A 19,044-nucleotide genomic window follows, 5' to 3' on the forward strand; every position below is an offset into this window, starting at 1 on the left:
GTTCTTGTCCTCAATGTACACAATGAGAGACACAGGGCTGTCTTACTGCTTTATTAAACTCAGTGTGACAGGTGGAAAAATGAAAGGGACATATTTACATTGTGGAATTTGTTCACCCATGAAATAAAGAAATTGTGTTAAAGCATTGCAGGTTATATTCATATGATGCATGCCATCAACATGACAAGAATGTAAGACTGTATTTAAAATAACAGCACTGAGTTTAGACATCAGGTGACATGAATAAGGAATGGTGTTAACATTTAACTAAACACTCAGCAACATCTCTTTCTTATCCAGGGAGTCCCCACCCAGCTCATTAAATGGCTTATCTTCTCACTGCAGGTGATTTTAAACGGTGACAAGTTAAGGACACACACATATAACAGTACATTTCAAACCTACACACACATATTCAGACCCATGCTCCCCCATACAAACACTTATACAAAACAATCAGGTGTACTGTATTTCCAACTCTGTCTCCACTGGTCCCCAGACAGCTGCTGGCAATGTAGAATTCAATACATTCCTAGTGTTTATATATTGATTATAAGCATGTCATTTTGCTACAAAGTTATTTGGGTTATACAGATAAATGAGGTGTTTCTGTACTGAGGAGCAACTAGCTAAATTATAGGCAGAGGAATCTGAACATTCAGTATGTATTAATGACTACTGTACTACAACCACGTTATATGGACTATTTGTTTCTCGTTGCATTGGGGTCTTTGACTGTTGCATTTAAATAGAAATGTGCCTAGCTCCTAATATACTGGTAACTAGGCTATTGTCATTTTGCCTTTAATTATTGATATGAATTAAATGACTGATTCAGTTCTGCCTAAGTGAGTATACTGATGAGGGCACCTCTCTGGAAGGCACAGGGAGTGTAATGAGCTGACTTGGATGAGGCAGAGTAGAACCATCACCCCAGGCAGGCAGGCAGGCATGGTGTGTATGGTGGTGTTGGGGTGGGCAGCGCTGGGCCAGTTTGAGCTCCTAGCACCACACAGCCTCAGCGGGGTAAAGTTCTGCAGTGGCTGTGGCCTGGATGGGTCTAGGTGAGGCTGGCGTTGGAGCTGCTGGTACCACTGTTCTTCCTCTGGCCACTCTGCACCACACTGGGCACCTGCAGACCCGTCTGCACTGAGAAACTCCCATTCCACACCTGCAGGGGTTCGACAGAACACAAACTTAACATATAAGGTGTGTTTTCTCGAAGACAGTGGCCTAATTTCTTTCTGCTGTGACATGCCTAGAGATAGGGACCCACAAAGTAAACAAAATCAAAGTTTCTCACCGAGAAGGCTGGTATGACAGGCTGAGTGAACTTGGTTCTAAAGGTGTGCATCAGCGTCTTGGTTCTGGCGTTGTAGAAGGACAGTGCACCTGGATGGAGAGAAATGTAACTCTAAGGCAGCTAAGGATTTGATGCAGTAGCATAGCTACATAACACAGACAGAGTGCAGACAGGCTCAAGTGAACATGCTCATTTGATTACATTACCTAACCCAATCCTTAATCCAGACCTATTTAATCCTATTTAATGAAGATTGGTCTTAAGTACAAATCACTCTGTACTGTTTGTCAGTCTCGGTTAAGTGGTCCCCCTGACTGGATGTGGAAAAGCTGCTCCAGTATAAGATGGAGAGAAGATATATTTGAGGTGTATCTGGGGGTCTGTCTCACCCTCCTCGTAGTTGCAGTAGACACCTATGCGGTCGGGGATGGGACAGTCCAGGGTGCGGGCCTTGTTGTTGTGCTTGGCTGTGAGGCTCTGGTGCAGCCAGTTGTTCAGGTGGATGCACCACGAGGCGTTGCTCTTCCCCAGCTGGTCAAAGCGGCCCAGGTTCCGCAGGGCCAAGCCCACAGCGAACGCCTTGCTCTCCTTATCGAAACGCACCTCCCAGTACTGCTGGCCTGCGTCGATAAAGGTGTCTCCCAGTACAGTGTAGGATTCAGCTGTGAATCGGTCTCTGCCGACCCGAGCAGACGGCACTCTCTTCGGTGAATTCATGGCCGTCCTAGGAGAAGAGAAGAGGGAGAGTCAGAGGACGCCAAAGCTTAACCTCAACTTTCATGCACAAAGGACATGGCAGAAAGTGTTTCTGACCTGGCTGGGGAGTGCATGGGAGATTGGTTGGTTCTGTTCTTGTCCTTGCGGATGTCCTGGACGACCTTCCCCCCACAGCTGTCCCACTCCACACTGAGGTCCTCCACCTTCAGGTTCTGATGGGACGAGCCTGCATCCAGCTTAAACAGGAACGCTGCAGGTAGGAGTGGAGGGGTGGCGAGATAGAGACATGCTTTATGTTGATGTGCTGACTCATTGATTCTTATCACATCAGAAGACATTTAGGACAAAAAAGATAGTGTGCATGCATTCTCCCTCCTGAGTGGAGGACAATGTCCAGTTCACCCACCATGTGTCTCCAGTGTTACAAGCTCAGAGAACTCTCCTGCCACAGCCTTGTTACACGCCTTCACACGGAACGTCATGTAACGTGTGTCAAAGCGAAGCCCTGAAATCACAAAGGGTACTTGATAATCACAATTTAAGTAAACGTATTACTCCTAGGCTACTGCATCTAAAGACAGGCCCTCCTCTTACTAGTTAACCCAAGCCATAACCCTAGTTTCATGTCCACATCCCTGGCTCAACCCTAACCCTAGCTTTAACTCTAACTATAACCCGTAGCCTGACACCCATACCTGTAAGGGTGTACTCTGTCTCTCGAATGCCCTCCACCACCATCCAGGGGTAGTCCTCCCGGGCGCGGGGCGGCCCCTCGTAGTTGGTGCGGCGATGCTCCAGGTCATAGTGATCTATCTTGGTGTCAGGCTCCGGCAGAGCCCACTGTACTGTCACCGTGTTGTCACAGACCTGGCACTCTGACACCAGAATCTCTGGGGTGGCAGGTACTGGGGAGAGAAATTGGGGCTTACGTTCTTCATACTGAGAGGGCTAGGTTTGGTCAACGTGGGTGGTACCAAAAAGACATTGTCACAACAGTTAATTGAAATATAAGTTCATTAGAGAATGTTGTAAGCACAGAGATAAGAATGAATAGAATGAGCTTGGAACCTCTAACATTGGCAATTTGACTGGTAAACTCATGGGTACACTCATGATGCAATAGTTTCCATGTTAATGTAGAATGTTCATTCAAATTATGCTAACTTATGTGGCTCATACAATGGAATGCATTTTTTGTAATGACATTTGAGTTGATTCAACAAATCACAGCACAGATTGCTGGTTACACTTCCTGCTTTTACTTCCTGCTTTGCTCCAATGGGTAAACTCGTAATGGCCGCCAGTCCACCCATTATACCATTATTGACTTGAATGGAGACGACGCCCATTCTATTCATTCTTATTTCTTTGGTTGTAAGAGCATTGTCCATTGCTGTTATTAAAGAGGAACCAATAGACAGACATAATGGGTCCCAGACTGACCTGGGAGGAACTTGATTGCCTGCAGCATCTCCCGCTCTTGGGTGAAGTCCACCATCATGTGACTCATGCTGTCACTGGCTTTGGCTTTCAGCGACAAACGGAAGGCAGGGGCCATTGTCACACTGCTCTCCCCCAAACAAAGACACACAGAGTGAGACATGTCTCATTATTCAACCCACTGAAGGACTTACAGGACACAGTCTGTGTTGTACTGTAATACTACTGTAACTAGTAATTACTTTACACAGAGCTATAATAACATACTAACTATTTTTCTAAAGTACCACACAAAAACATATTTGTGAATCATGAATAGACACACACGAAACGTCCAAAACTAAAGTGACATAGCAAGAGAGGGGATAGATTGGAGCATGTGCCATGAGGGACTGACACATGTTTGGGACAGAGAGGGCAGGTGAGGTGAGCAAGAAGACTACAGAGTGGTGATTAAAAGGGTGTGCTACAGCGTGATTGTATGTAATCTATATTTTGTTGGAATGTGTGTGGGTGAGCAGATGGTTAGTGAGTTAAGAAGATACTTTGAGAAATGGAGAGCAATGTACTATACCTATCCTTAATGTCTTTGGCCGCCTGGAGAGAAGCAGACAGGGAAAGCAAAAGGGAAAGGAGGGGAGATATGGACCGAGAGAGAACTCAGTTGCAGCCACGTCCTTACAATTGAAAACATTACATTTGTGTTACACAGTAAACATACATCACAACAAACCACATCAGATCAACATACTGTACTGCTTAGTGACCTGCTTTTTAAATTATATGAACAAAAAATATTCAATTTTATTTGGAACGGCAAGCCAGATAAAATTAAAAGGGCCTATTTATATAACGAATATGAATTCGGAGGGCAGAAATGATTAAATATTAAAGCATTAGACCTCTCACTAAAGGCATCAGTCATACCAAAGTTATACTTAAATCCAAACTGGGTTTCTAGTAAATTGGTACGGATGTCTCATCCTATGTTCAGGAAGGGCATTTTTCCCTTTATTCAGATTACACCTGCCCACTTTCGGTTGTTTGAAAAGGAAATAATCTCCAAAATATCTTTTTTTTTTTAAACAAGCCTTAGAAAGTTGGTTGCAATTTCAGTTTAATCCACCTGAAAAGACAGAACAAATAATACAACAAATATTGTGGTTAAATTCAAATATAGTAATTGATTTGAAAAAAACTGTATTTTTCAAATACATTTTTAAAAAAGGTATAATTTTAGTGAATGATATTATAAATAGGACTGGTGGAGTGATGTCACACATGCAGCTAACACAGATATATGGAAATGTCTGCTCTACCCAAAATTACAACCAATTAATTGCAGCATTACCACAAAAATGGAAGAGGCAAGTAGAAGGGGACAAAAATAAGGAACTTGTATGTCGGCCCTGTATTAAAGAACATAAATGGTTAAAGAAAAGTGTGATAAATAAAAACATATACCAATTTAATTTAAGGACCAAAAAACTGACAGCTGTGCCATATAAATTGCAAAATAGTTGGGAAGAGATTTTCGATGTGCCCATTCCATGGCACATGGTTTATGAATTGATACGCAAAACAACGCCGGATTCAAAACTTCTAATTTTTCAATTTAAATTACTATACAAAATTCTTGCAACTAATAGAATGTTATATATATGGGGGATACAATCTTCCCAGCTCTGCAGATTCTGCTGTGAGGAGGCAGAGTCATTAGATCATTTATTTTGGTATTGTCCATATGTAGCTCGTTTTTGGTCACAGGTCCAGGAATGGCTGAAGAATTGCAACATTTGCCTAGAACTAACGCTGCAGATACATTAGCAATACTGGGTGATTTGAAAAGCCATAGTCAATCAATCAATTATATAATTATTATTTTAGCAAAAATGTTTATTTTTAATTTACAATCTGTAGAAGCTATGAGAATAGAAAGGTTCAATTGTTTTGTGAAGCATCACAGCACAGTTGAAAAATATATGGCAAATAGAAATCCGAAATGGATGATGTTGAGAGATAGATGGGAGGGGTTGAATAGAGCTGAAGGGTGGGACTAATAACAAGATAACCAATGTAAAACACACGGGGTCTGTAAAATGTATATAGGTTCAGATATTTTGTGAAATAGCACAGTTACAAATAGAAATCAAACTGGATGGACATCAGAAATAGAGGAAGGACTAAAAACAAAGAAAAAATAACTTGTAAAATAGACTGTCTGTAAAATGTGTATAAGATTAATAAATTGAAGGTAAAAGCCGAAGTGTTTATTAGTTTACTTCAATTGGGGGATCGGTAGTAGGGTTTGCGGGGAATAATAAGAAAGGTATATTCTTTAAAAAAGTATGCATGTCTATATAGGTATGTGTATGTATATATGTGTATATGTATGCATGCATGCATGTATGGATATATATATTTACCCAAAAAATATATGGGGGATTGGAAATGATGCAGACAATTACATTGATGGAAGCAATATTCTTTCCGTAATATTAAGCTGATCCACCCCTAAATTATTATTTTTTTTTTTAATTAAAATAAATTAAATATTTATTTTTTTAAATAATAATAATAAAAAAAACATACTGTACTGCTTTATAATAAAGGTACATAAAGATAACTGTGTAGCTCAGTTGGTAAAGCCTGGCGCTTGCCATGTTTCCTAAAGGGGACCAGTCTGTAAAAATACAAAAATGTATGCACTCACTACTGTAATTCATTTTGGATAAAGCGTCTGCTAAATGACTAAAATGTCAAATGTATAACAACAGTCATGCCACTAAAATCATTATGGATATCCTCAAGCAAAATGCCAATTGCATCATTGCATAAGATATGGAAATGAAATAAGCTAGGTTGTAGAAGCTTTTCATCCAGCCGTTACCTGAGTGAAGTCGTCTGCTTCCGAGGAGCAGAGAGTCTGATTGGCTACCTCCAAAAGCTCCTCAGAGCTCTCCAGGGCTTTGGAGCACGCACTCAGCTGACTCTGAAAGAGAGAGAACCAGAGAGAGAGAGAACCAGAGAGAGAGAGAGAACGAGAGAGAGAACGAGAGAGAGAACGAGAGAGAGAACGAGAGAGAGAACCAGAGAGAGAACCAGAGAGAGAACCAGAGAGAGAAAACCAGAGAGAGAAAACCAGAGAGAGAAAACCAGAGAGAGAAAACCAGAGAGAGAGAGAACCAGAGAGAGAGAGAAAACCAGAGAGAGAGAGAAAACCAGAGAGAGAAAACCAGAGAGAGAAAACCAGAGAGAGAAAACCAGAGAGAGAGAACCAGAGAGAGAGAACCAGAGAGAGAGAACCAGAGAGAGAGAACCAGAGAGAGAAAACCAGAGAGAGAAAACCAGAGAGAGAAAACCAGAGAGAGAACCAGAGAGAGAAAACCAGAGAGAGAAAACCAGAGAGAGAACCAGAGAGGGAGATGACCATATTATGTATGATTTTATTAGACACACATTTCCCTCAGATTACACAGACCCACAAACAATTAGAAAGCAAATCCAATTTTGATGAACTCCCATATCTATTGGGTGAAATGCCAGTGTGAAAACACAACAGCAAGATGTGTGACCTGGGGCAACCAGTGAAGAACAAACACCATTGTAAATACAACCCATATTTATTTATTTTCCCTTTTTTACTTTAACTACTTGCCCATTGATACAACACTGTATATAGACATAACATGACATTTGAAATGTCTTTATTCTTTTGGAACTTATGTGAGTGTAATATTTAATGTTCACTTTTTATTGTTTATTTCACTTTTGTTTATCCATTTCACTTGCGTTGTCAATGTAAACATATGTTTCCCATGCCAATAAAGCCCCTTGAATTGAATTGAGAGAGAACCAGAGAGAAAGACAGAGAGAGAGAGAGAAGGATATATTTAATCACAGTCCAGACAATGTTTCCTTCTAATGTAACAAATGTCTTCTTTACTGTGTCATTGAGGTTTCTTTCCATCACAGGAAAAGTTATTGGAGTTGAATTGCCATGAGCCACTTTAAAAAAATATATGTTTTATTAACCTACTGTAATTGGCTGTTCAGTATATCACTTTGGTTTCTACACTTCCCACTCACATAATGAAGCACAGATGGATGCAGTGTAGTTATGTAAAGCTGCCCATGCCGTTGCTTTGTCTGACTGATTGGCTAACTGACACTCAGATACTGAGAGGTAAACAGGATTATACAGTACACAGACACAATAATCCTCTAGGAATACTAACGTTGCAGACCCCAACACACACAGCCTTTCATACTGTAGCAACATTTCTAAGCAACACTGAATCAGTATGCACATGTCTTTATTCACAAAAAGTTATCCCGATTCTAAACCTGAGAATGAGTCATGCTAAACTGATCATAAGTCGATCCTATGATCGGATAGCCTGGGAAGTCATAAAAACAAACTGTTTCAATGTTGAATGTTAATGACTGAAATCTTAAAAGATCAAGAAATGCAAAGCAAAAGCCTGTAAAATCCTTATCCAGTAAAAGCAAAATAAAGATGAACTGACCTGTAGCTCATAGGTGCGGCTGGCCCTCTCCTGTTTGATCCTGGTGACCATGCTGTCTTTCAGCTCATCCAGTACTGAGTGGAGGGAGCTGAACTCTGTCTCCAGGTCCTCCTGGACACGGCTGGAGTTCCCCTGCAGGGGCCAATAGGGAAGGAATCAGTTCACTGATAGACTCTCTGACCATCCAGTCAGACAGACTAGTACGGCATGTGCACTATGCCAAGTTCATAAAACCATTGTGTCGCACACATGCTGCACTCTTGCTTCAGACTGTAACCTAATGTCAGACCAGCCCAGATGGTGTGTACAGTACCTCCAGGTTCTCCAGGCTCTGTTTCAGACAGCAGATGAAGTTTGTGATCTCATCATTCTTCAGGGCCAGGGTAGTGGTGATCTTACGCAGTGATTCCTGCAGAATGTAACACAAAGTTAAAAGTAGCCAAGCATCTGCCTAAGAATAATCTGTATCGCATTTGGACACTGGAAAAAGTTCTCAATTATAGAATAGGAAACAGTAGAATATTTCATGAAATACCTTGCTTCAGGATTACACAGATCACCCCTCCTTACAATAGCCTACATTCAAATTAGTAATGGTGAATCAAATGGTCAGTACTTGGTCATTTGCATTTCTTGGGAGTACATTTCCCCTTCTGTGTAAACTGTGACCAGGGCGGGCATCCTGCTACTTGACCGGAAGTATGCGCATCCATAATGTAATAATGCGTATCCAGTTGTTGGGTATAACTCCTCATAAAGCCTACACTAGGCACCCCATCTCTGAAGCAGCCAAACTCACACATTGAATGAATGATACTGCATTAAAAAACATCCAGGCAAATGATGTCGACAGTCCAGTCCCAACCCGTCAGTTCAGTTCATACACTCCAAGAGCATTTGATATGCTCTTTGATGCGATAGGCTATGCGCCAGGCCCAAATCATAGGGATAATGGGACACTCTCTGCACCCACCTATTTATTATCGCAACCTAGGTCTCTGTAGAGCGATACAAAGTAAAAACAAACAGTTGTGTATGTGTCTTGGACTGGTATGCATTTACAAGTTTAATCAATAAACACTATTCTGGGACCTGTCACGGCAAGGCGTAGTTTTCTCGAAAACTAATGCTCAGAGTAGTAATTGGTTGAGGGACTGCAAACCTTGCTGTCGATGTGCCTCCATAAAATACGCCTTGTCTTTTAAACAAATTACAAGATGTAACCATTCAAGGTTGATACATGACAGAATACAAGACAATGATGTAAGACATCAACAAAGTCCCGGTCCTCGGCGCTACTCCTCCTTTCTTTGTACGCCCTGCGACCGCCGCAAACACAAAACACCTGTTCGGTCGGTTGTTCCTACCTTCTGATCTCCCATCTTGCCGTTCCAATGAACCAGTGCCGGTGTATCAGGAAGTATAAATACTGTTCTTTCGCGTCTACTCTTTTCGATGTATTTGGAGCACACTGACTACTGGTCTGGTACTGATGCTGCTGGAGTGCATTGCATCTCTTGTCCAACGTTTAACGTTTAGTGTTTTGCGCAGATGCAGTAGAAGGGAAATCTGGGTAGTGTAGTTTTAATATGAACAATATTACGTAATCTTTGGTATAATCTGTTTCCATTCAGTTAGGTATTCTTTCCTTTGTAAATGAAAAGCAATTAGGTCATCACCAGAAATTCGAATGATGATTAAATCATGTCAATGTGGAGCTATATGGAGCCCTCCGCATTGTTAACAAATGTTGAGGCGAACGGCGGTACAGAGCTAGATTTGGCTTTCACAGGCCACGGAGGTTTCTTAATTGCGTCACATCCTCCATATGGAGCCTCCAGATCGCATTTCGGAGCAAGCATTAACTCGTTTAGTCAAAAAGATATATAAGACAGCACTTTCCCGATTTTGATTAAACTTTGGTGAATGATGCGTCTTGCCATATAGATCCGGCATTTACAAAATTACAAGGATTGGCCCAAGGTAGCTATAGTAATTCACTGTGAAAACAACAACAATAATTCACCATGCCATTGGATTTATGATAAAAGTTAGGTGAAAAAAAGACGAAACTCCCTTCATTACTTTTTACATATCCAATCAGTTTTCCACGTTGCTTCAACATCATCACATTTCATTTTTGTTGTTGAAATGACGTGGAAACAACCCAATTTTTGCGCCTCAGGAGTTTGGTTGCACCTTCATTCGGGAGGAAGGGCTAATGGTAATGGCTGGAGTGGAATTGTATCAAATACATCAAACACATGGATTCTATGTGTATGATGCCATTCCATTTTCTCCATTCCAGCCATTATTATGAGCAGTCCTCCCCTCAGCAGCCACCACTGTTTTACACAGTGAGCTGTATGTGGTTGACCCCTTTCTTCTTCCTACCACAAAAAGTAAAAGACAAAATGTGTCTATTGATGTTGTTAAGGTAGTATCACATTCTACACATTCTGGGTTAACTTTATGGTTGTCTATGTATACTACTTGCATTACTTCATTTTTCATGCTGCTCCATAAATCCTGCTAAACAACTTTCATCATAAACTTTAGAGCTTTGTATTGTTTTGTCACAGGAAGTCACGTGGATATTCTCGTAACGTTGACTGTAGTGGCAAAGTGTGTTAACACATTTGGACCAAAACCCACAAGCTCTTGAAGCCTCTTCAATTTCTCTGAGACACATTTACAATTTGACCACACAGACTTACTCATTGAGGCGGCATATGCCTTTACACTACAGTGCACAAAGTACCAACCTCTGAGGACACCTGCGACTGCAGAACAGCTTTTAGCACAGCTGAAGTTTTTATGTATGTAGTCTACCAGTTTTTGTGGTTATTTGTGCAGCCCCCACCACACCTCACCCCTTATGTCTGGTTTCAGAATACGGTAAATGTTATGCAGCTCCTTCCACCCACACAGAGTCCTTCCTCATCTCACTCAGGAAGGTACTGTTGCTATGATATGTAGGAAGACAGAGTGAGAAGCCAACCTTTGAGCCTATGAAATGGACATCTGGAACAAAGTGATCAACTTGCTGTTTCTTATAGGTAGGATTACTACTTCTTGCTATACAACACATCCATGGTTAAACAATATAGCCATGAAAACATTTGCATTTGCTTTTTGGAATTGCATTTTTCATAGCCCCTTGATTTTCGATGGGTTGTATACTGACTGACAAACTGCATGCACATGTCTGGTTGACCTCCTATTGTGAAGATGCCTTCATAATGAAAGCAATACTATTACAATGTTGGTCTCATAGAAGGGTAAATAAGAGGGCTTAACTGGATACTGGCATATATGCTTTGCGCATTTGAGTGACAACATTGGACAAATAGGTCCCCAATTAAAGTACTGTACGTGTTCACATGGAGTGAACAATACATTAGGAACCCCTGCTCTTTCCATGACATACACTGACCAGGTGAATCCAGGTGAAAGCTATGATCTCTTATTGATGTCACTTGTTACATCCACTTCAACCAGTGTAGATGAAGGGGAGGAGACAGGTTAAAGAAGGATATTTAAGACATGAGACATGGATTGTGTATGTGTGCCATTCAGAGGGTGAATGGGCAAGACATAATATGTAAGTGCCTCTGAACGGGGTATGGTAGTAGATGCCAGGCGCACCGGGTTGTGTGTGTCAAGAACTGCAACGCTGCTGAGTTTTTCATGCTCAACAGTTTCCCGAGCGTATCAAGAATGGTCCACCACCCAAAGGACATCCAGCCAACTTGACACAACTGTGGGAAGCACTGGAGTCAACATCGGCCAGCATCCCTGCGGAACGCTTTCGATACCTTGTAGAATCCATGCCCCGATGAATTGAGGCTGTTCTGATGGCAAAAGGGGGTGCAACTCAATATAAGGAAGGTGTTCCTAATATTTTGTACACTGTGTATGTTCAGTTATTGCATGTGCAACATGATGCAAGTATGGTTCTCCATTGTCTTACTCTGCTTTTCCCCTGGTCTGAATTCATTGAACTTCTCATTGTTTCTAAAAAATAAAAACAAATCTTGTGTTTTATAATACCCTACCCCTTAGCACTCACGGCAACAGTGACGTCTGCTCTGAGCGCTGTGATCACGGATCCACCCCAAAGGACAGTGGAAGCTCCTCTTGGCTCCTCTCTGACCCTCAACTGCAGTTTTGAGCCTCAGACTAGTGCCTGGGTGAGGTGGTATTTCAACATAAACCAATCATGCGGTGATTCTCGTTCCAGTCAACTTTCCTCCCATAAGATATCGGTCAACAAGACTGTGGAGCAGAACGATGGAGGTCATTTCCTTCAGGAGTCTGGGAGAGCTTGGTCCAGACTGACTGTGAGAGATGTCTGGTACAATGACAGTGGGTGGTACTTCTGTTGGGTTCAGGCAGATATCCCTTACCTTAGAAACAGTAACAGCAATGGAACTCAAGTTATTATTAGTAAGTACAAAATAACATTTTCATCTGATACATCCTCCTCCCTTCAGCATGTGCATAAATGTATCGTGGTTATAATGGTAATATTTATCATACAACAGTAGCATCATTGGCAGCACTGCTAATATACAGTATATATTATACAGTATATATTTTTTACTCAGTGTTCTTTATAATGCAGCTGGCAAGATGACAGAGAGTACCCCTCCATTGATGACAGGTAAATTCTCAAACTTCAACCATAGACATTCTCTACATTTTAGACATTTAGCAGATGCTCTTATTCAGAGCAAGTTACAGGAGCAGTTAGAGTTAAGTGCCTTTCTCAAGGGCACATCAACCAATTTTTTTATTTAGTTGGCTCAGGGATTCAAAACATTTTCTACATTGTAGAATAATAGTGAAGACATCAAAACTAATGAAATAACACATATGGGATCATGTAGTAACCAAAAAAGTGTTAAACAAATCAAAATATGTTTTAGAATTTAGATTCTTCAACATAGGCACCCCCTTTGCCTTGATGACAGCTTTGCACACTCTTGGCATTCCCTCAACCAGCTTCACCTGGAATGCTTTCACAACAGTCTTGAAGGAGTTCCTATATATGCTGAGCACATGTTCACTGCTTTTCCTTCACTCTGCGGTCCAACTCATCCCAAACCATCTCAATTGGGTTGAGGTCAGGTGATTGTGGAGGCCAGGTCATCTGATGAAGCACCTCATCATTCTCCTTCTTGGTCAAATAGCCCTTACACAGCCTGGAGGTGTGTTGGGTCATTGTCCTGTTGAAAAACAAATGATAGTCCCACTAAGTGCAAACCAGATGGGATGGCATATTGCTGCAGAATGCTGTGGTAGACATGCTGGTTAAGTGTGCCTTGAATTCTAAATAAATGACTGACACTGTCATCAGCAAAGCACTATCTCATCTCCTCCTCTATGCTTCATGGTGGGAACCACACATGTGGAGATCATCCGTTCACTTACTCTGTGTCTCACAAAGACATGGCGGTCAGACCAAAAGACAGATTTCCAATGGTCTAATGCCCATTGCTCGTGTTTCTTGGCCCAAGCAAGTCTCTTCTTCTTATTGGTGTCCTTTAGTAGTGGTTTCTTTGCAGCAATTCGACCATGAAGGCCTGATTCATGCAGTCTCCTCTGAAAAGTTGATGGTGAGATGTGCCTGTTACTTGAACCCTGTGAAGCATTTATTTGGGCTGCAATTTCTGAGGTGCAGTTAACTCTAACGAACGTATCCTTTGCAGCAGAGGTAAATCTGGGTCTTCCTTTCCTGCGTTCCACGTGACTACCTCATGAAGCTGGTTGAGAGAATGCCAAGAGTGCGCCAAGCTGTCATCAAGGCAAAGGGTGGCTACTTTGAAAATATTTGTTTAACACTTTTTTGGTTACTATATGATTCCATATGTGTTATTTCATAGTTTTGATGTCTTCACTATTATTTTACAATTTAGAAAATAGTAAAAATATCCAAACTTTTGACTGGTACTGTATATATGTTTGTCCGCGTGTACTGTACGTGTGTGCTTGTGTGCCTGCATGCATGTGTGGTTGTGTGTCAATATTTTTCAAAATGATAATGTTGATTTCCATACTTTTTATAACTGTATACAAAATAAATAAAAGTGTCTCTTTGAAGAAATCAATGCCATTTTCCCCTTGATCTCCCTCCAACCAGTAACTCGGTCTCCCCACTCCAATGGAGGTTTGCTTCTAGGCTGGAAGCTGTGGGTAGCAGTGGGAGCAGCAAGTGCCATACTGGTTCCACTGCTAGTGGTCATCTGGATCTTACTACAACGAAGGAGAAGCATAATACAAAGAGGTACAAAGATGTTTGTGCTATAAAAATTTATTTAGCCAGTAGTATTAACTGTATTAATCTTAAACCAGATCTTGTGACATTCTATGGCAGAGAAGAGTAGTTTGTAGAGGTAGAGGACGATCAAAGCATATGAAACAGATGAAAGAAAATGAAAGAAAGCTCTGTAATAAAGATAAATAGCATAGTGCTGAGAGAAAGTGAGTGAGAAAGCAATGAGAAAAAAAACAGCAAGCCCTGTGCACTCATTTATGGAGCAGCTCATATGCTGAAAGACAGGTCTGCCTGTCTCAAGGTCCTAAGAGTGTGCTGAGTGAGAGAGCAGGTGGTATGTGGTTAACAGCTCAGAAAATGACATGTGGCGGTGTACATCAGATTCCATGTGGTTACAGCCTCATTCTTTGCAGCTTCTCATCTGTGCCTTGTCCTTTCTGCCCAGTCTACGACCTTCTTGGGAGTTCAGGCTGATGTATTTGTTTCTGTGACAATTACTGTGGAGTAAATTGTTTAGTTTTTCTTATGTGTTTCTAGAGAATCCTATCTATACCAACATGCCTGCAATAAAACAACCCTCTCCGCGTCCAGGACTACAGATGGACAAACAGAAGATTTCTCCCACTTTAAAATATCTCAGGACCCCAACTCCAGCCAGAACCCACGACAACAAACACATCAGGATCCCAAATCCACGCAGGGGAAATGACAACAAACCCCTCACCGAGACCCCAAATCCACGCAGGGCAAATGACAACAAACACCTCAAGATCTCACCTCCACCCAGGGCCCATGACAACAAACCCCTCACCAAGATCTCACCTCCACCCAGGGCCCATGACAACAAACCCCTCACCAAGATCTCAACTCCACCCAGGGCCCATGACAACAAACCCCTCACCAAGATCACACCTCCACCCAGGGCCCTTAACAACAAACCCCTCACCAAGATCTCAACTCCACCCAGGGCCCTTAACAACAAACCCCTCACCAAGACCCCATATCCACCCAGGGCCCATGACAACAAACCCCTCACCGAGACCCCATATCCACCCAGGGCCCATGACAACAAACCCCTCACCAAGACCCCAAATCCACCTAGAGCCCATGATGGCAAACATCTTCCAACTCCTGCCAGGGCATATGACCTCAGGACCCCAACTCCATCCAGGGCCCATGACAGCAAATAAAGCTCAAAACCTTGACTTTTTATGATTCATATTTCCTATCCTGAATCTTCCAACAAATCAAACTATCTCAGCAAGTAATTTAATCCTGTGAGTGTAGTGCAACTCTGTCCTATCATCTCTTACAGAGCTATCACTTCAGTATTGTTTTTGGTTGCTGTTAATTAATTTTCCAGCAGATGGCATGCTATGGTAGCCTACTAATTTAGGATACATTATCGTTGTCTAAATATTATTCTCAGGGTCATTTAAAGTTACCCCAGTTCAGTAAAGCATCATTTAGTAATAAGGAAAACAAGTGCTATTTTCTGGAAGGTATTTTGTATAGGTAGCCTTTGTAAAAAGACTGTTTGAGCAACAGATATTGGACTTGAAATACATATCTATAGCTGTTTATAGTGCATTCATAAAATTCCATATTTCAATCTTTTCTTGCAATGGTAGCGCAAAACTTGTGAACCAATAAAGTATGTGACTGGCAAGTATGCTATAAATTTACACAAAATCGGATACATACATCAAGTTCATTTTAGCCAATGTCTTTAAAATGATAGTCTACCAGACAACCAGTTCAAATGTTATAATCCCAATTATAAACTGGGTGGTTTGAGCCCTGAATGCTGATTGGCTGAAAGCCGTAGTATATCAGACCGTATACCATGGGTATGACAAAAATGTATTTTTACTGCTCTAATTATGTTGGTAACCAGTTTATAATAGCAATAGGCACCTCGGGGGTTTGTGGTATATGGCCAATATACCATGGCTAAGGGCTGTGTCCTTGCACTCCATGTTGCGTCGTGTATAAGAACAGCCCTTAGCCGTGGTATATTGGCCATATATCACACCCCCTCAGGCCTTATTGCTTAAATAACAGTGCCAATGTTTTCAGTCAAATGAACATGAAAGATTACTGGAATCTGTGTGGGTAGCTGGACAGGTAGGATGACTGACAGTGAAGGTGAACAGGTGGTCACGGGTCAGGTGACAGGAAAGGATGAGACTGAGGCAGGAATTCATTTAACCATAAACTGGTAAATTTACTGGGTAGTCTGTGGTGGATTCATGGACGCACAGAACGTCTGGATTAGACGGAGCTAAGGAAGAGAAAACAACGAGATCGGGCGATTTCCTCCTTTTATGAAGTTGAGATCTGTCGGACTTTCCACCTGACCTAATTAAAGCGCACCTGGCCCAGCTGAGCAAGTGGCCATGAATTAAAGGATTATTCCACCAACTCCATGGGCCTTTTCTACAGAACAAATAAAATGTATTTGTCAATCAATGTTCAACATTTAAAAATAGAAAAACATGGTCACTGCACTGAATTAGAAATTAGAATACTAGAATGTTCATGATATTTTTAATGATGGGATAACATATTTATGATGGGATAAAGGTCAGCCATTTTGGTCAGGGAGTTGGTCAACCATGGTTTGCCAGTGCTGTGATAAGATATTGTGTAAAATAATGAATTTGAAGAAAGTATCTGCAGTGTATGTTTGGGAGCTAGCCAGCCAGTTTCAGAGGAATTATTCTATAAAGACATTTTTCTAATTAACTTCCAATATGTCAACATTCCATTCGAACGATTCAGTCAATCCACAATTCAGTCAATCCATTCATAAACTCGCTGAAATCAGTTAATGATAGGATTTAGCTACACAAGTTGGAAATGCAACAAGTTCTGAAATTGTATCATACAATAGCACTTACAGCTTTCCAAGATAACACAAATGTAGACATTCATTATCTGTTTACATATATTTTAGAGGCTATTTATATAGAAAACAAGTATACAACCCATATAAACTGTATTTATAATTGCATGACAATATTTTTGGTTCACACTAATTCAAATTAGACTGGTTTGGTTGTCTCCCTGAACAATATAACTGCCATTTTCACACCATTCTGGAGGCTCTGACTAGAGGGAATACAGCTACGGTGAGTTTTTCGGAGCAGTTTAGGATAATTAACGTGGCAGGTTACGATACTTCGGTTAAGGTCAGGAAAAGGGTTGGGGTAGGGCAGAGAGGAAGAGTCGAAGCGAGAGGGGTAACTAGGCCCAAAATCTGTCTTCTCCAGCAGGTGGCGTTTTTTCCGCTCACCAAGCGATTCGTTTTTGTATTGAGGTCAATGAGAGAGTGTCGACATTGGTAAACAAAACAGATAGATACGTGTTAAGAGTGTACTGATACAAGTAGGACACTTTACATCCCGTCAACTTTGAGAAAAAACACTTTATATCAGAGTTGTGCCTGTTGTTCACATACATATCTGCCCTGTCTTTGGCTAGAATAGTAACACCTGATCTTACCTCCCGACTGCCTTCCATTTTTGAAGACATTTATTTTCATTGTTAAAGCGTTAAAGCTAAAATGTTCTCCTAACCTGCGACGAAAAGCATACCGGTCGTGGCCGTATTCCCTCAAATCACAATCCATTCTGGAATTTTTGAGGGTTTAATTAACTCTAGTAATTGAATAGGATCTCTATGGTCACGTGTTACTCAGACAGTCGCAGCAGCCAGGTACTTGGTGTAGCCAGATTGCATGGATTATCGCGCTCACTAGCCAGTACACGTAACAGGTAGAGCCGTAAAATCATATGGAATCAAATCAAAGCTACTTTGGATACATTTTTAACGGTGTAGACTAAAAAGAAATTCCCCTACAGCCAGGTAAGTCGTGTGTCGGTATTTCAACTTGCGCGAGGAGCATTCACTGTTGAGTTGTTTTTCATGGGTGAGGTCAGTCGTAAACAAGTGAAGCCCGCTATCAAACTAACTAGCCAGCCACCTTGGTAGCAGGTAGGGTTGTGGGACAAGACTATATTCGGCATGCACTCTTCGTAGTGAACACCTTTGATTAGTTTTAAGGTGTAGTGTTCGTCATAAATAAATCACCGATATTAGCCCTATTAAAGTAAATAGTTATTAAGTAAATAAGTAAATAGTTATTAAATAGTTATTAAGTTATTTTGTTAACTCACCTTTTGCCCACCAGTAATTCCTTTCAGTTCTTTATCAGAAATGTACTATATTACAGGTCTCATGACTCGTATTAACACACCCAGAGTTTCCCCAGAAAGTATTCACACCCCTTGACTTTTTCCACATTTTGTTGTGTTGAGTTTAAAATTGATTTAAATTGAGATTTTGTATTACTGGCCTACAAAAAAGGTCTATAATGTCAGTGAAATTATGTTTTTAAAAATTAAAAGCTGAAACCCTTTGGTATGGCAAGCCTAAAGAATTTCAGGAGCATAAATGTGCTTATCAAGTAACATAAATTGCATGGAGTCACACTGTGCAAAAATCGTGTCTGTATCCCACACATACAATTATCTGAATAGTCCTTCAGTCAAGCAGTGAATTTGAAACACAGATACAACCACAAAGACCAGAGATGTTTTCCAATGCCTCGAAAAGAAGGGCACCTTTATTTTATTTTGGGTTAAAAAATAAAAGCAAAAAAATAAAAAGCAGACATTGAATATCTCTTTGAGCATGGTGAAGTTATTAACTACACTTTGAATGGTGTATCAGTACAACCAGTCATTACAAAGATACAGGTGTCCTTCCTA

The 19,044-nt window shown here is 41.1% G+C and overlaps 3 protein-coding genes across 5 annotated transcripts in view; 2 read left to right on the forward strand and 1 right to left on the reverse strand.

Moving 5' to 3' along the window:
• Positions 1 to 36: 36 nt before the first annotated feature.
• Positions 37 to 9,582, reverse strand: LOC115192580 (fibronectin type III and SPRY domain-containing protein 1). The gene is made up of 12 exons (XM_029751245.1): positions 9,357 to 9,582; positions 8,303 to 8,398; positions 7,990 to 8,121; positions 6,351 to 6,452; positions 4,035 to 4,057; positions 3,464 to 3,585; positions 2,716 to 2,925; positions 2,427 to 2,525; positions 2,117 to 2,270; positions 1,693 to 2,027; positions 1,304 to 1,392; positions 37 to 1,171 (listed from the first exon to the last, which is right to left on the reverse strand). The coding sequence occupies exons 1-12, from the start codon at positions 9,369 to 9,371 to the stop codon at positions 1,061 to 1,063; spliced, it is 1,488 nt and encodes a 495-aa protein (XP_029607105.1). The 5' UTR covers positions 9,372 to 9,582; the 3' UTR covers positions 37 to 1,060.
• A 1,186-nt stretch (positions 9,583 to 10,768) lies between these two features.
• LOC115192583 (leucine-rich repeat extensin-like protein 2) lies at positions 10,769 to 15,961 on the forward strand. Of its 3 annotated transcripts, none has more exons than XM_029751248.1 (5): positions 10,769 to 11,048; positions 12,055 to 12,438; positions 12,617 to 12,655; positions 14,135 to 14,278; positions 14,807 to 15,961. In XM_029751248.1, the coding sequence occupies exons 1-5, from the start codon at positions 11,006 to 11,008 to the stop codon at positions 15,457 to 15,459; spliced, it is 1,263 nt and encodes a 420-aa protein (XP_029607108.1). In that variant the 5' UTR covers positions 10,769 to 11,005; the 3' UTR covers positions 15,460 to 15,961. The 3 variants fall into 3 exon arrangements, with proteins under 3 accessions (XP_029607108.1, XP_029607109.1, XP_029607110.1); XM_029751249.1 differs by having other exon boundaries at positions 14,162 to 14,278; XM_029751250.1 differs by having other exon boundaries at positions 14,174 to 14,278.
• A 1,999-nt stretch (positions 15,962 to 17,960) lies between these two features.
• The window catches only part of LOC115192584 (semaphorin-4E-like), a 30,391-nt gene continuing 29,307 nt past the window's right edge, over positions 17,961 to 19,044 (forward strand). The window contains exon 1 of the mRNA XM_029751251.1: positions 17,961 to 18,139. The gene's annotated coding sequence lies outside the window, so the exon portion shown is untranslated. The remainder of the gene's footprint in view (positions 18,140 to 19,044) is intronic.

Source organism: Salmo trutta, chromosome 4, assembly GCF_901001165.1.
Source record: "Salmo trutta chromosome 4, fSalTru1.1, whole genome shotgun sequence".
In the NCBI taxonomy this organism is placed as follows: Eukaryota; Metazoa; Chordata; class Actinopteri; order Salmoniformes; family Salmonidae; genus Salmo; species Salmo trutta.

Excerpts from the sequence above, each read along its gene's own strand:
- LOC115192583 (XM_029751248.1), top strand. The coding sequence starts at position 11,006 with ATGGACATCTGGAACAAAGTGATCAACTTGCTGTTTCTTATAG. Across the intron at positions 11,049-12,054 it reads CAACTTGCTGTTTCTTATAG|CACTCACGGCAACAGTGACG; the intron begins GTAGGATTACTA and ends CCTACCCCTTAG. Across the intron at positions 12,439-12,616 it reads TGGAACTCAAGTTATTATTA|CTGGCAAGATGACAGAGAGT; the intron begins GTAAGTACAAAA and ends TTTATAATGCAG.
- LOC115192580 (XM_029751245.1), bottom strand. Across the intron at positions 2,926-3,463 it reads GGCAATCAAGTTCCTCCCAG|TACCTGCCACCCCAGAGATT; the intron begins GTCAGTCTGGGA and ends TTCTCTCCCCAG. Across the intron at positions 2,271-2,426 it reads TGTAACACTGGAGACACATG|CGTTCCTGTTTAAGCTGGAT; the intron begins GTGGGTGAACTG and ends TCCTACCTGCAG.